The sequence below is a fragment of the Leopardus geoffroyi genome, chromosome B2 (genome assembly GCF_018350155.1).
Source record: "Leopardus geoffroyi isolate Oge1 chromosome B2, O.geoffroyi_Oge1_pat1.0, whole genome shotgun sequence".
Lineage (NCBI taxonomy): Eukaryota > Metazoa > Chordata > Mammalia > Carnivora > Felidae > Leopardus > Leopardus geoffroyi.
The window spans coordinates 116,002,645-116,019,446 of record NC_059332.1 but is presented as its reverse complement, the minus strand read 5'-3'; the positions used below and the strand labels follow the sequence as shown (position 1 = coordinate 116,019,446).

Below are 16,802 nucleotides of genomic sequence, written 5' to 3'. Positions count from 1 at the left end.
AGCCCAAGACGCCCCTGTCCGGGCGGCTGGGCTTTCTCTGCGCCCGTCCTCTGTGGTCCGGCCACACTGCTTACCAAACAGTCGCCTCGCAAACTCCGATTTCTGGAACTGGGCAGCCAACGGCGCAGATCCCCTTTCCCTCCCGCTCCCCCGAGCGGCGGCGGGCGGCGAACAAAGGCGGCGAGAGGCGCGGGGCGCGCGGCCGGGGCTGGCGCGCGACTCTCCTGCAGGAGGCGGCGGCGCCGCGCCCGAGCCTGCATTCCTCCGAAGCTCCCGGAGCCCGCGGGGCGACGTCACCCCCGGCTCCGCCCCCGTCCCTCCCCGAGCAAAGTAACTCTTGACTAACAGGAGCAGCCTCCGCCGAGCATGGAGAGCTGCCGCCGCGGCCGGCCGGCGACGCGGGCGACGCTTGCGCCCCAGCGGTAGTTTGGGCACCGCGAAGAAGGCAAAAGTGCCGGCGGGCTGCCGTGGACTTCCCGCCCTCACCGCGCGAGGCCCGGCCGGCACCTCGGCCGTGGGTTTCGCTGTGATCCCCCCCGGCAGCTCTTTGCAAAGCTGCTTGAAACTTCTCCCAAAGTCGACATGGATACGGCGGCGGCGGCGCTGCCTGTTTTTGTGCCGCTCTTGCTCCTCTCCCCTTGGTCTCCCCTGGGGTCGGCCCAAGGCCAGTTCTCCGCAGGTGAGTGGCTCGGGCGGCTGGGGGAGGGGGGTGGGGGCTGTCCGGAGTCCCGACGAACGCCTCCGGCCCGGGGCTCGCGGGGGCTGGAGCCGGCTCCTTGCCGGGGCCGGGGGCAAGGATTCGCGGGAAGCTTACGCGGCCGGGGAGTCGGGTGGGGGGGGGGGGGGAGCGGCACAGGGCAGAGGGAGAGATGTCCCCAGAGTTTGTGCTAGGTAGGACGCGGGGCACCCGGCTGGGCGCCACTTGGCGCAGGTAACTTTCATCTCCGCACCCCATTGTTCCTCTCGGAGGCTCGCTCCGGGCCGGGGCTGGCAGGGCTGTCCGGGAGCGCGGGGAGACCTTGATTTTAAACTGGTAGCCTCGGCGCCCAGCGCACGCTCACCGCGCTGGGGAAGAGAGAAAGAAAAAGTAGTTACGACTCTGGGGACGGCTACTCTGTTGCTCGTGGTGCGGGCTTGTTGCTGTCTGCCTCTGGAGCATTAAAAAAAAAAAAAAAAAAAAAAAAATGTCCCCGGGAAGCCATTGTCAGAAATGTGGAGACTGGAAGGGACTGACCTCGGCGCGCTTTGCCAGGTGCTTTTTGTCCTGGGAATAACCTCCCTTGACTATTGTCTAACTACTTCCCTGTCCCTCCCCCAGTCCCTTTCTCCTCCCCCGGTGTTGGCTGCTCCCGGTTTTGCCCTGTGGGTTAGGGCACTGCGTGGAGTAGGTTCCGTGTGTGTGTTGGCGGAGACTGTAAGATGTTTTGAAATATGATTCTAAGGATCTACACCGAGCCGTCCTGCGCAGCGAGGTCTGGGCGCCGAGCCGGGGAAGCTTGACCCCGGGCGGTGGCAGTCCGCTCCTCCGGCGGAGCACCGCGAAGCTGGCGCGGTGACCCCTGGAGCCCGCCTGAATGATGGGGGCTATCAACGACCGCAGGCAGCTGGGAGAGCCCAAAGGGAGGGATGTGGTGCGGTCTTGCAGGTTGGCTCTTGGGGTTCTTGGTAAAGCCACTTAGAGAAGTCCGCGAAACCCCGTCTCTCCCAGCCCTGTACTCTGTACCCTTCCAGTTTTATTATCTTTCCTTGGTTGCTTCTTTCGGTTTCTCCTCTGGGGGCTCTGAAGTTTCACCAGGTGCATGCTCGGGAGCGGCCTCCCGGGCGCTTGTCTGCCTCTCGCCGGTCCTGACAACTTTTCTCGCCAGTCCACCCAGCTCGGCTCGGCTGGCAAGCCCAAGTGCTGCCCTGGTTCGCGGTGCAGATGGAGATGCACTGGTGGCCGAGGGGTGATGGAGAAGACCGGGGAAGTGACAGCCGCGCTCTTGGCTGAGGCCGCAGGACGCGGAGAACGAGAACGAACTTACTTTGCACTTGTCGGTTGTTGTGGCTGTCCTGTTTCCCGGAAATAAACTCAGAGTGTTTTCATCCGGAGGGATGTTGATTTCCCTCCCATCCCCTCTCCCCTTCTGTGGAACTCTGTAAAAGGAGTTGGACAACAGCACTGAGGCAGATTATGAAATGCAGCGTGTAGAGGAAAAGCTGTGTATATCGGTGATGTATGCAGTGCAACAGATCTATGCAATGAATGATCCGATGGCTTAATTTAATTCTTTCTGGAGTAAGCATTTCTACTGCATGCGTCTCTGACATACAATGCCGGTTGGTATCGGAACCGTGCTTGATGTAAGTCATTATATGCAGGCAAGTTAGAGTGGGTATTGATTTCTGCACAGTGTTTGTCACTGCACTGAGAGCCTACGCTTCAAAAGGCATGTAGTTTGTTAATTGAAAGTTTGAATCCTACCAGTTGCATGATTAAACTTACATGTATTCAAGAGTTGCAACCATTAATGTCTCAACAGCTGATGGACAAATTTTTAGCAATAAAGAAACTTTTATTTTTGCCTTTTCCAATGTTATTTACCCTTTAGTAAATATTAAATTTCCTCTTAACAGAATGTGTAGATGAGCTTTTCTGATCCCTGGAGTTTAGATATCTCTAATGAACAATTGCATTTGTTGGCATCCATTTCTAAGTAATTTAACTAAATATGCCTGACTTTGCTTTAGTGACAACGTAAAACATTTGACTTTATGTTTTACATGTAAAAAAGAGAATGTGCAGTCCTGATAAATACAATTCTTGCAGGACTGCGCCTTAAAAATTTTGTCATTCAGGATTTACATAGATGCCCAGAAATGAATGCTTTTTATTCCCCCTTCTTAAAGTCAGATTGTGAATATGCCTTTTTCTCCATGAATTAAAAGTTTGTCTTGTAAAGATTTTCATGTTTTGGCTTTCCTAAGCCATGTGGTATTCTGCTGCCCTCAGATTTTATGGTAGTCAGATTTGTTGCAAATACATAGATTCAGACATTGGGGCTGTATTCTTTCTTGCTGTTTTTTTCCCTTATATTCTACTTTAAATAATGCACTTTTATTTCTTTCAAGGAATTTCAACAAAATGCTTTAAAAGTCTAAAACAAATATATGTTAAGAATTTTTAAATAACCTTTTAAATAAATCTTTTAAATCACATCCATTAAGGCCAATTTACCACTTTAGATATTATCATGTGGCTCCTAATGTAGTAAGTGTCAAAAGCAAATTTTGAAAGAATAAGGATTATTGGATATGTCATGTACTCATCCAGTGTGCTTTGTTTAAACCACAAATTTAAGAATATTTTTTCATGACTGTGATTTTTTTTCTTAGTTTTTGGAATTAAAGTGTAAAAATGCTGCACGGTGAACCTCTTTAAAACCAGAACAGCCTATGAATATCAACTTACGTTACTTTCACTTAAAACGATACCAGCGGCATAGCTGGGGAAACTGAGGCATAGAAGCACAAAGATGCACGGACATTTATTCACTGGATTGTGTCAATGTTATCTCTTGATATTATAACAGGAGAAAGTTTTCTGTACTAGGACTCAGATGACTGACAAAACGAGTCACAGATGAAGTCACCTGGAAGCTCAGCTTTCTCATCTATAAAATGGGGATAATAATACCTGTCCTAACCTTTCCACCTGGTTTTTATGAGGATGGTATGAAATAATTTATGTGAACGGACACTGTAAGTTGTAAAGCATTATGCAGTTCTCTGGGGGTGTAGTCATCATACATTAAGGTGGGTAGGTACCTTGACATGAGTCACCTTTGCTCACTCCCACACTCGCCGAGTGAGGACAGTATATGTGTGTCCTGGCCACACTGTGTGTGACAATTTAGGAGCATGTGTATGTGTTTCCCTCGCTGGTCATTCATTTTAATCTTTATTAAACATAAACATGCTAGTTTGGCCAGACTATAATTTTATCAGCACAGTGAGACAAATTATCCTTTTTTTTTTTTTTTTTTTTGCTTACCTCTCGTAAATTGTTACTTGAGCTTCTTGTGGAAGGATCATTAACATTTCTAGTATTCTACCAACAGAAGAACTATATTTTCAGTCCATTCATTTAGCTGTTTGTTCAACTCTTGGTTATTCAGCTTTTTCATCTCAGTAAGGAGAAAAAATATGCATGGTTTTAGATGCAGTCTTATCAGTGACCTAGAGAGGGACTATTGTGTCTCTAGTATGATGTGAGCCTGGAAATGCAGCTCAAGATCCTCACTTCACCTAGCATACAGTTCCTGACATGTCACACTGTAAGCGCACACTCACTTGATCCCATAGGACCTTGCAACTCATCTAAACAATGACACTTTCCTGTTGTCTGACTCCTTGATGTCTCTGTATGTAGAGTTAATGTCTTTTGTACTTACTATCTACTACGAAAATACATCAGAAACAGTTTGTCTCAAGGTTCGCTTGTTGATTTCCTCGTCCCTCAATTCATTGAAACTTTAAATTCTGATGCTAGTAATGATACGTAACTGGACAGTTCCAGGACTGGTTTTTCTCTTACTGTTGTCCATATATCTGACTCTGCTGATTTTCCTAGATTGCAAGATGTCGTTTTGTGTCTGGCCTACCCAGACGGGAAGAGGCAGGTCTGGCTGCTATTTGGGCTTTGGCACGTGTGCTGCTGACAGCTCTTCTCTTTGTATTCATAAATGCGAATTTGAAAACTATGTCAACCCCTCTGCCACTCTTCCCCTCTCCCACCCTCCTTCCCACTCCTCTTTAGCAACAACAAAGCCCACATGCGCACACACAAAATCACAGCCTTTTTGTTCTCACTGAATATCTTGTGGTGCTGGACCTGTTCTTAAAAACTGGAAATGTGACTCAACCAGTACCCAGAGCAAACGCCAATTTTCCCACCAAATCTCACATTTCTACCAATGATGGTTTACAACACATTTTTGTGGCCTTCAAAAAAAAACATTTGATTCACGTGATATGGTCCTATAGAGAGAAACTGTGTTGTTGCCTACTAATACTTTTGAAGTGCAGTGATCTAGGTCTGCTCAAGGTGGTATTAAAGACAGTGTAAATCATGCTAAATATGGATGTACTTCTCAGAGGCATGGAAAATGCTGTCCTCATCTGCCCTGTGCTGTTCCCATTTCCTCTGCTTGCTCTTCATGGAGAGCAGGAAGAGGAATACTGCACGACTCAGAGCAGGAAACATCAAGAGAGTTTACAGATTGTTCTTAAAGACAAAACAAAGAACACTAGGATTCTGTGTGTGTGTGTGTGTGTGTGTGTGTGTGTGTGTTTGATCTTTAATTTTCTAAAGAGAGGGGGGGAAGCCTTGTTTTTGATTTGTTTATTGGAATCAGCCTTTGCCTTTGTCCAAACACATTCATTTCTTATTCTGTGGAGGTAAAAATTTCCCTCTGTGTATTCCTCTCAGACTTTACCCTTTGATCATATGTATTTGTTTTGTGTTCCTTTATCAAGTGTGTTTCTCTTTGCCTAAAAAGGTTATAATTGCTTTTGAACATGACTTGTTTTTTCACCAAAACTCATGCTGTTTGTCATAGTTACTGAACAGTGATATCTTGACAATGATATCTTACCAGTTCATGATGTGTTAAACTGGGATTTGACAACGAGGTAAGTAGGTCTGTCCATCAGGATAATTTTAATTTTAACTGAAGCCAGAAATAAACTTGTATGTACATCCATGAAATGATATTTTATATTTTCATGAAATGGTATTTTAATGTCACAGTGTTTGTGCTTATATATCTCTGAATGGAAGAGAGACTTTAAGTTCCTTTTTGTAAATGGGGATAGAGCACACTTGAGGACCTTATTGCCTGTTATTTTGACATCCGTGAGATAAGTTGCATACAGCTATGCTGTGGAAAATGAAGAAAATATGTTTGAATGTTTGATATCAGAATTCTGGAGGTAGATAGTTTACAGACTTCAAACTCCATCTTAGTAGAAATGTGTTCTTATGAACAGTGTTCTTAAAGAAACTTGGTTCCACATAAAAGTTTTTATTAGTTCCGTGAAGGTTGTGTTGTGAGAAGTATGTTTATTTTCCTGAAGTATTCTTATGGAAATTCTTTTGTAGTTAATATTTTAGTAATAAAAACTTGAACAGGGGCACCTGGGTGGCTCAGTCGGTTAAACTCAGGTCATGATCTCAAGCCTGGAGCCTGCTTTGGATTCTGTGTCTCCCTCTCTCTGCTCCTCCTCTGCTCGTGCTCTGTCTCTGTCTCTCTCTCTTTCAAAAATAAATAAACATTAAAAAAAAAAGCTTGAACATGCATAATTCAACTTGGTTTTGTGAGGTTTTGCAGAGTGTCGAGGTTCTGGGAAAACACTGGGCCTGGGATGGAAGGACCGCATTCGATCCAGTTGGGGAACATTGCCATATCACCACTTAACTCTGCTTGGGGTTTTTGGCTTTCTCCTCTGTGTGTTGATAATCCATTAAAAATTACAAGTGGCTTATTTTGTCACTTACAATTGTTTTAGGAGCAAATTAAGTAGTCCTGAGTGAAATAATCTATGTTTCCACTTTATATGATTGTAGAGCTCTGTTACTAAACACGATGAACAAGGCAGTGCTGGCTGAATTTTTCTGCAGGTAGTCATTCTAGGAATTACCTTTGTAAGAGGAACTCAGAATTAAGGCCAAATAAAAGAGTGTCTAGGTGAGTGACTGCATTAATTTGTTGGGAAGGCTGAAAGATAGAAGTATGTGTTTTGTGTATGTCACACACACACACACACACACACACACACACACACACACACCTTAACAATGGTAGAATTTCATCGTCCAAAGGTTCAGGTGAGAAGGAAGCTAAGGACATCTACAGATGGAATCCAACTCCTGTACTTCTATTTTGGAAAGAGTATTGCAAATAGATAATTATTTTGCCTATTTCATAGATGAAAACACTGACATGGACACATGAACTATGGAGTATATAATATATTGTACTATACTTTTAATGAAGAAATAATAAATCTTCCTCCAGATTGGTGTCTATTTATATAAACCCTTCCCAGTCAGCCTGTTCCTTAACCAGCTGCTTTTAGGCTGATTCTCCAAACCCCGTCCAGAGTAGCAGCTGACCAGCTACAGAGATTCCCCTGATCTTTGTTGGGGGGTGGGGTGACCACGCAGCTGCTTAAGTGACATACTGGCCACAGCTCCTTGATATGATTCTCCTTGGGTCATTCAGCAAATTCAAGAGTAGAGAGGAAGTCTTTCTGGTGGCTTCACAGCCTACCCAGGGGTTGATGACTGAATGCTTCATGGTCATTGGATTCATCAGCTCCAAGGTGCCCTAGAATTTTGCTGCTTGAATTGTGGTCCAGGGACCAGCAACATCAGCCTTGGAAACTTGTGATGATCTCGGAGTCACTTATTAGAGCCCTTCTCAGAACAACTGACTCAGAATCTGCATTTTAATGAAACCCCTAGGTGATTTGCTTGAACATTGAATTTTGAGAAATATTGCTTTAGGACAAAGAAAGCTCATCTTGAAAAGATTTGTCACATGCACTTTCCTGTAGAATTCTAAGAGTATTGTGAAGGGATTAATTACAATGTGAAACACATTTCCCTATTTCCCTGGAATTATATTTCTGATCAGTATTTACTTAATTATAATTTAACGCCGCAGACACATCAAAACAGCAGTAGTATTCACTTTTTAAAAAGAATACTCAAACAGTTTTGAAAGAAATATTTTCATAAGAGAATAAAACAAGGCTAAATATAAATAGTTTTGGCTATGAACATATTTAAAGGTAAGGATATTATCGAGGAACCAAATGTGATATCTGCCAATAATTAAAAAAATTTTTTTTTTAATGTTTATGTTTGAGAGACAGAGACAGAGTATGAGCGGGTGAGGGGCAGAGAGAGATGGAGACACAGAATCCGAAGCAGGCTCCAGGTTGCAAGCTGTCAGCACAGAGCCCGACGCAGGGCTCGAACTCACGAACTGTGAGATCATGACCTGAGCGAAGTTGGACGCTTAAACAATTGAGCCACCCAGGCACCCCTATGCCAATAATTTTTATTTAGCACACTGATATGTTGATACAGGAAATGATATTCCCTCTGATATTACTAGCAGCAGTTTCTTGTTTTATATTTATCTTTTGCTTCTACGTGTAATTTAAAGATCTTTGTAATAAGGAGCTCATTTAAGGACAGTCAAATGTAATGAATGAGAATTAGATAGAATGCATTAAATATAACTGGTGTTCTTTTTACTATCTTTTGTGCTCATATTTAAGAACAGATTCTTGTCAGTTTTCTCAAGAGAAAAATTATGATGTAATAGACAGTGTATAGTATTCATGTCAAAACACAATTTTACTTGCATTTTATAGCTTGCTGTAGCATTCTTTTAGAAAATGAATTTTCCCAGAAGACCTAATTGCCTTCTTATTAATGAGGCTGTAAGTGTGTTTTGTTATCCGTTTGCTATTCTAAACGTGTCTACTTTGGCTGGCTGTTTTAACAGTGAAGTCTCTGATTAAATCACCACTGCTATATTTGTTTTTGCCATTCACTAGCAATTTAGACAATACTGGCATAATGACATGGTTATGGCAGAGACTAATGAAAACCAAGAAATATAAATTAATATTAACCCATAATAGTTGGTTGTGTTATGATATTGGGAGCTGGAGTTTGGGGCAACACACAACAGAATTCTCTGCATGTTTGATACTGTAAGTGAAAGTCTCTTAACCTGTGTTGTTCGAAATACAAAGAATATGGTTGCTGGATTAATAAATAAACTACAAAATCAATGATTTCCACAGGTACTTATTCTAGACACTGGTGTTTAACGGAAGAGGCTTAATTCCAGATAGATCAGTGCTAGAGTGTGGCTTAGTGATGGAGAGAAACTCTGAAAGGTACTTCTAGACACCTTAAAGAGCTTTAGAGTCTGAAGATTTTGACTTGTTATATTTTCTAAATTTACTACACATTCTAGAGCTTTCCTTTTGTACTACTTCTACTTTGATTCTTGTCAGCAGTAATTAGGTTAATTTATTCTCGCACACATGGGAGAGGAGCTCTTGCAAAAAACAATAAAAGCAGCCATGTACTGAGTGCCTACGACCTGCCAGGCCTTATGATCAATGTTTCCCATGAATTTAAATCCTCATGATAATCCTTTAAGATAGGAATCCTCTCCGCTTTGTGAACTGAGGACTAGAGAGGTTACGTCATAACTTGCCTCAGGTGTGTGAGGAACTTGTAGAACCCAAATTCATTATTGAATATTTACATGTCTGTAGCAGGTAAACATTTTTTTTGGTTGCTTGTTGGCAGAAAAGGCGACCGAGACCGGATACAAGCAGAATTTATTTTCTCTCCTAACTGACGATTCAGCTGAAGCTTGATGTCGAGTTCACATAACTCCACTGGGGTATGATCCCTTTCTGCCTGCTCAGCTTAGCTCTGGGGCACTCCAGGAGCTTCATTCTTAAGCTCCATTTAGAGGCATGGTAGCTTTCGCGGCTCCCATACCGCAAGATTTTTGGTTCACGTGTGTTTGGAAAATGTGTGCTTTATGTGGTGATTGCACCTGCAAAGGCCCCGAGGTTCACTCTGATTAGATTCAGCAATCACATATCCAGCCCCCTGATTTAAGGCTCCAACTGAGGGGAGGCAAGTACACTGATTGGCTTAATCCATTAGGATTCTGGGTTCAGCTCTAGATCCCCACTCAGGTCACATGGACTGATGGGGGCACTGTGGATCAAACCATTATTTATCAGCAGATAGGAGGATGAGTTCTGGAAAGACAACCAAACTACAGTGTGGTTACTCAAGATAGAATTTAGTACGGCATGAGAAGTAAAAGCAAAGAAAGTGTGGTAGACATGTGTGTGTATTTATAATCCTTTGAGGGGAAAGAAAGTATATGGTGAGGAAAAGGCAGTTGCATTAGTTGGTTCCCAGCTATGGACCACTAATGGTAACATCAAGAAGGCATGGTGGCCTAGTCTTGTCAGAATCTAAGGGGAAGAGGGCAGGGGAGGAAGAGAGGACAGAGGCACTTTGCACATGGCAGTTTTGTGTGCATTGCAGACCAGCAGTTCATAATTTTGGAAGTGTTTCTTTTGGGGACTGCTTTAAAGCATGGGTTTTATTATTTTCATTATTTTATTGTCTTTGCCTCATGATTAAGTCCAACATTAAAAATTCACAGAATTTTAGGTGGTGAAAAGGACTTTAGAAGTTAATACCCCTTCATTTGGTATAACTGGTCCAAAATCATACAGCTTGGAAGAACTTAGCTCAAATTCAAGATTTTTAATTTTTAGGTCACTTTTGTCACCAACATATACATTGTTTTTGCTTAATGGTAATTTATACAGGTAGTTATTATTTAAACTTTTGTTTACTTATTCTGGTTTGTATTTTAAAGTTCTAAAGCAATGTTTTCAAAAGCAAGCCTGACCTAAGGATTGGCTTTCATTAAAATTATAATCCAGGGGCTCCTGGGTGGCTCAGTGGGTTGGGTGTCTGACTTTTTTTTTTATGTTTATTTATTTATTTTGAAAGAGAGAGAGAGAGAGAGAGAGAGAGAGAGTGAGCCTGAGTGGAAGAGGGGCAGAAAGAGAGGGAGAGAGAATCCCAGGCAGGTTCTGTGCTGTCAGCTCAGAGCCCTGTGGGGTACTCGAACTCACAAACTGAGATCATGACCTGAGTCAAAATTAAGAGTTGGCTGCTTCACGGGGTGGTGTCTGACTCTTGATTTCAGCTGAGATCTGAAATCAATGATCTCAGGATTCTGGCATCGAGCCCCACATCAGGCTCCACGCTGAGAGTGGAGCCTGCTTGGGATTCTCTCTTCCTCTTTTTCTGCCCCTCTCCCCCACTCATGCACTCCATCTCTCTCTCTCTCTCTCTCAAAAAAAATAATAATAAAAATTTAAAATTAAAAAATGTTGGAATCCAGATATGAGGTGATAGTAATTAATATGTCTGTGAATAGAAGAGACCATCTTAGGAAACTGCTTGATTTTCACTTATCCTCCATATGTACATGTATAGGTGTTTGCATGCATGCATTTGTTTATTTTTAGTAGAAGTCAGGGGATAAGCTAAGCTGTGATAAATGATGCTAATTGACCCAGAGAAATTGAGCCTAGAAACTCTTCACTTCACTTCGGAAACTAATTTTGAAAAACTCAAGAGATGAAGGTGAACTTGTTTATAATTTTGATCTTCTCAGCTCTTGTGCCTAACTTTATAATGCATTTCTGAACAACATTGGATATTCAAAAGAGTTGCTATAAGAAATAGCTTGGGGTACTGAATACTGAATGAAATGTAGGAAACTAGCTGTTTGCCCAGCCTCCCCCACTTATAATGAGAGATTTACTGGGCCTGTGTTAGATGCATACTTGTGCTGGTGGCCTAAAGCTGGGTGTGTCTGAGGACCAGGGGCTCAAATGTGGCTGTGCCAGTTTAGACCAGAGTCTCATCCCCAGGAACTTCCATGGCTGCTATGGCCCTTTTCTAGCCAGAGCAGCTGGCCTGGCAACATAGGGGTGAAGACAGTGGTTGTGGAAGAGGGTTTATTGACTGGAGCATGCTTCTTTTTGTCACTGGAGATTTCTTTCAACACATCTTCGTTATCTTAAAAAAGTTACTGAATTAATGGGGCGCCTGAGTGGCTCAGTCGGTTAAGCGTCCGACTTCGGCTCAGGTCACGATCTCGCGGTATGTGAGTTCGAGCCCCGCGTCGGGCTCTGTGCTGACAGCTCAGAGCCTGGAGCCTATTTCAGATTCTGCGTCTCCCTCTCTCTCTGACCCTCCCCCGTTCATGCTCTGTCTCTCTCTGTCTCAAAAATAAATAAATGTTTAAAAAAAAAAAAGTTACTGAATTACTAATTTCTTCCCTATGTATTTCCTGCTTCCTCCATGACTCTTTTTTATCCCTTATTTATATCCTTATCAGGTGTGATTCCTGAATAAAGTTTGCAATAATTTGCCTAACAACCTGGCCCGTTGAGTCAGAGTGCTATCTAGTATTGACCCATTTTTGCCACTTTAGCTAAACTGACATTTAAATACTTAGGTAATGTATGAGGTCATGAGGTTGGCAGTGATCTGCTTCAGAGAGAGAAAAAGGTTTCTTTGAAGATCTATATAAGAGTCCATTTTTTTTAAGTTTATTTATTTATTTTGAGAGAGAGAGAGAGAGAGCAAGTGGAGGAGGGGCAGAGAGAGAGGCAGAGAGCAAAACCCAAGCAGGCTTCAGGCTCTGAGCTGCTATTGCAGTGTGGGGCTTGAACTCACGAAACCCGGAGATCATGACCTGAGCTGAAAGCAAGAGAGCGATGCTTAACCTAACCGACTGAGCCACCCAGGCACCCCTGTGAGTCCATTAAGCACTCCATGGAGCACTGGGCATGCTATGACTGTGTGCCAGTCTTAGTTTTGTTACTTTCCGGCTCTGAGATTTGGAGTTAATACCTTTCTGCTTAATGCTTAATTTTCTTCTCATTAAAATGGGAATATTACAATGAAGAGTGATTGTAATATCTTCTTTAGTTACTTAGTAAGACAGTTTTTAAAAGTACAATTAGGGATGCCTGGGTGGCTCAGTCAGTTAAGCGTCCGACTTTGGCTCAGGTCATGATCTCACTGCTTGTAGGTTCGAGCCCCGTTTCGGGCTCTGTGCCAACAGCTCAGAGCCTGGAGCCTGCTTCTGATTCTGTGTCTCCCTCTCTCTCTGCTCCTCCCCCACTCACACAGTCTCTCAAAAATCAATAAACATTAAAAAAAGAAGAAGAAAGGTAAAATTAATAATGTATATGAAAGTATTTTTATAATTGTAAACTACCATAAAATATAATTTATTTTTGTTGGGAATATGAAGTTTGATAATAAATTATTGTTGAAGGCAAAAATAATATGCTGAACAAGGGAAATGAAACCAATAGATGCTTTGCCCATTTGCAGTTATACATTGTATATCTGTTTGCATATCTAAGCTTTGGGGAAAGTGGTATGAGAAAGAAGCCAGTACATTTCTTGTGAACAGTGAGTAAATTTCGTATCGTGAATCATAAAATGTACCCTCTCGGATTCATTTTCACCTATATACTTATTTTCTCTCTATATAAGTAAACTCTACTCTGTAATGCTCCCAAACAATATTTGTGTTTTCTCCAGATAGGTCAGTAAAGATTGCATGATTATGAACACTTTTACTGAAAAAAATTAAGCAAATGTTTTAAGGACTGCAATCCTATAGAGCAAGTTTATGGAAAGTATAGTTTTTCCTTTGAGTATTTTCATGAAGAAACAAAAAATGCTCTCGTTATCTGAACTGGTGTGCCTGGCTGGCCAGAGCGTGATTCTGATAAGGTTTATATGTCTTTATTTATACTTCCACTCTACATATCGTTCAACATCTGCTAAATGTCAATGCTGTGGCAGGTCTTGGATATGCTGGCAAGCAAGCCAGGCATTGTCCTTGCCCTTTGGGAGCAGATGTGACTTTTATGATTATTAAAGGAGTGGTTAAAGATTACTTTTGCAGAGCTTCACATCTAGTGATTCACGGGTAAAGCCTGGAGCTATTTTGTAACTGACCATACCCTTGCCTGTGGCTTGGCAAATCTGAGTTCAGACTGTCTCCAACAATTTGCCGGTCCACTTTAGAAGCTGCCTGGGAGAATCCATTGTGTCAGCAATCTTTCCATATCCTTGAGTCTACACACAAAAAGCTAGAAGCCTACCAAAAAAGCATTATGCAAAAATTTGCTGCAATGATAATAGAATTCTATCAAGTGGAATTTCCCAGAAGTTGAGTAATAGGAAGTGTAAACAGGTGTAAACAGCTTGGACAGAGAAGCGAGCACAGTTGTCTTTCTAGAGGCTCACCATCACTTATTCTCCCTCTGGGAACATGAGCAGGAAGATTGGGGGGTGGCCTCCCGGAGGCTGTGTGTAAATGCACATTCACAGTGTGAACATTCCGATGCAGAGGTCCTGGCTGTTTGGCTGCAGATTCATATTGCTGTGACCTACAGCTGTTTATCGACTGCCTCTGTTGTCCCTGATCAGCCTTCTGTCTGCTGTGGCTTCAGTGAAGCTCATTGTCGCAAGTGGTGGGCGACCCGTAGGAAGAGAGGCCAGAGGCTGCCCACGAGTCCTGGCAACCGAGAGTGGGCTAGATAATCCCTAGACTGCCCTCACACCTGCCTCCCGGAAGCAGCAAATTCAATACCCGGTGCTTTAGTCTTTCATTTTGGAGGGGGCAACAGTATTGTCATTGAAATACACCTATTGCCCTACAGGAAATGGGGATTTTAAACCTCTGTATTAAAAGAGGCCTAAACGACCTGCAATGTGTGAATGAAGGAGAGAAGCAAATTTGGAGATGTGTACATTGTTCTAAGAAAAGAAAAAAAAAAATCCCTGAATTCCATAGACTGGAGCTTCAGAAATTAAAATGTAGAAAACTTATGTTATTTTTTACTTTTTAAGACTTTATTTTATTTTATTTTATTAATGTTTATTTATTTTTGAGAGAGAGACACACACAGTGTGAATGGGGGAGGGATAGAGAGAGGGAGACACAGATTCTGAAGCAGGCTCCATGCCCCGAGCTGTCAACATAGAGCCCGATGCGGGGCCCCAACCCCCGAGACATGAGACCATGACCTGAGCCCAAGTTGGCCACTTAACCGACTGAGCCACCCAGGCGCCCCAAGACTTTATTTTTATTTATTTATTTATTTATTTTTTTTTTTTTTAATTTTTTTTTTTTTCAACGTTTATGTATTTTTGGGACAGAGAGAGACAGAGCATGAACGGGGGAGGGGCAGAGAGAGAGGGAGACACAGAATCGGAAACAGGCTCCAGGCTCTGAGCCATCAGGCCAGAGCCCGACGCGGGGCTCGAACTCACGGACCTCGAGATCGTGACCTGGCTGAAGTCGGACGCTTAACCGACTGCGCCACCCAGGCGCCCCAAGACTTTATTTTTTGAAGTAATCTCTACACTTAACATGGGGCTCAAACTCACAACCCCGAGATCAAGAGTCCCATGCTCCACTGTCTGAACCAGCCAGGTGCCCCACATTTAGAAAAATTAATTTAGTTGAGTCACTAACATTTTGTGCCCATTTTATATTTAAGCAAGGGACACTGAAATGCTGATCTCCAGGCATAAAATATATAGCATAATGTTTAAGATCACAGACTTTGGAACTGACTGTACTTGAGTATGAATAATGGTTCCAGTGTTTTCTTGCTACTGGACCTAACCATGTTCCTTCAGGTTTCCACACTGTATCTGTGAAATAGGGTAATACAAGTACCTACCTATCCTGGATTTTTTTTTTTTCAATATTGAGTTAAAGTGCTTCAAAGAGTGTGTGACACATTAATAAAATTCATTCTCTTTAGCTTTTGTTATCATGTCCTTATGTTTGGGCTAAATGAATCCAAGTTTGCATAATATCCTATCCCAAGCTGATATCTTTAAAAATCTCTGACTCCATTATCTTTTCCTTTAAAATAAAACCAGCAAACGGTAGATGTCTGAAATAACTCCGTATGCTGATTAACAAAGGCCACAGCAAACATTATAAGGAACATCATTCAATGTTTATGAAAACAAGTGGGAAATTTATACTGATTCCTAAGGAATCAGACTCTTAGGATGAATGACTAAAAACAAAAACAAAAACCAAAATAAAAACAACCCCCCAAAACTACATCTGTACAGTGAGAGTATCAGAAGCTGTACATTTTAGGTGTGTATACCTCAGACATCTTTAGAAAATGCATTTAACATTTCTTATCCAGGTTGGAGAAGGTGGGAAATTTGGGGCACTCATAAAACTGCTTCCAGCCTGGACAGATTCAATCACAGATAAAATACAAAAGCTCTAATTGGGGAAAAAGATTGAGATGGGCATCGACCAGAAAGTTGAGGAGTGAAATCTCTATCACTTCCAGAAGCGTCCATCCCAGTGACACTGTTGTCCAATCTAGAAGGAGTGTTCAGGTTTAGGAATGAGATAATAAGAATTTGCAGAAGATAAAGAGATACCTCCTCAGTTCCTAAAGAATGTTGTTTCTCCAAAGTCTGTAGAAGGAGAAAAGGGTATCTGTATTGTGCCATTTGCATTTGACACATGCTGAGTAAATGAATTACTGGCATTTAGAACTTCTGTTTCCCTATGAATTCTAGATGACTGTTTTGTTTTCCTTTTGAAGGTTGCTGTTGATATTTAATCTTACTTAGCTCAGGTAGTTTCAAATCCATTTAATCCCCAAGACTTTTTCAAGCCACTGTCAACAGGGAAAAGCCATTTTAGAATCCTGGCATATGACTCAGGGTCTGGCTAAACTTTTAAGGATTGTTAGCTTGCTTACAGAATTGCTCTGTGGCCATTGTGGTCATTGCGGAGGAAAGCATCTCTCAACTTCAACAAGGATTTTATGTGCCATTCAAGCTTCAGATCTTTTGTACTCTCACTTTCTTACTATATATACTCCCTCTAGCTTTAATTGAAATAAGTCTCCCTTTTCCTTGAGTTCTAATGAAAATGTTTGCTCTCCAGATACAATTAAAAATTCCTGTCAACTTTCTTATCAGAGAAGCTCTTTGCACTGCAGATTTGAATCTCGCAGATATAATACTTTTATAATATTCAATTTATCATAATAATGCAATTTTGTACCCTGACTGGATGTTCCTACTAACATAGGCTTTT

At 42.3% G+C, this 16,802-nt stretch overlaps 1 protein-coding gene across 12 annotated transcripts in view; it reads left to right on the top strand.

The window, feature by feature from the left end:
* The first annotated feature begins 233 nt into the window (after positions 1-233).
* Positions 234-16,802, top strand: part of PTPRK (protein tyrosine phosphatase receptor type K) — a 557,136-nt gene continuing 540,567 nt past the window's right edge. For 8 of the 12 annotated variants that reach the window (XM_045499516.1, XM_045499527.1, XM_045499521.1 and 5 more), the window contains exon 1: positions 345-679. In XM_045499516.1, coding sequence (XP_045355472.1) covers positions 583-679 — 97 coding nt within the window. In that variant the 5' untranslated portion in view covers positions 345-582. Of the gene's footprint in view, positions 680-16,802 lie in introns of all 12 variants that reach the window. The other 4 variants (XM_045499524.1, XM_045499525.1, XM_045499522.1 and 1 more) reach the window with 4 other exon arrangements.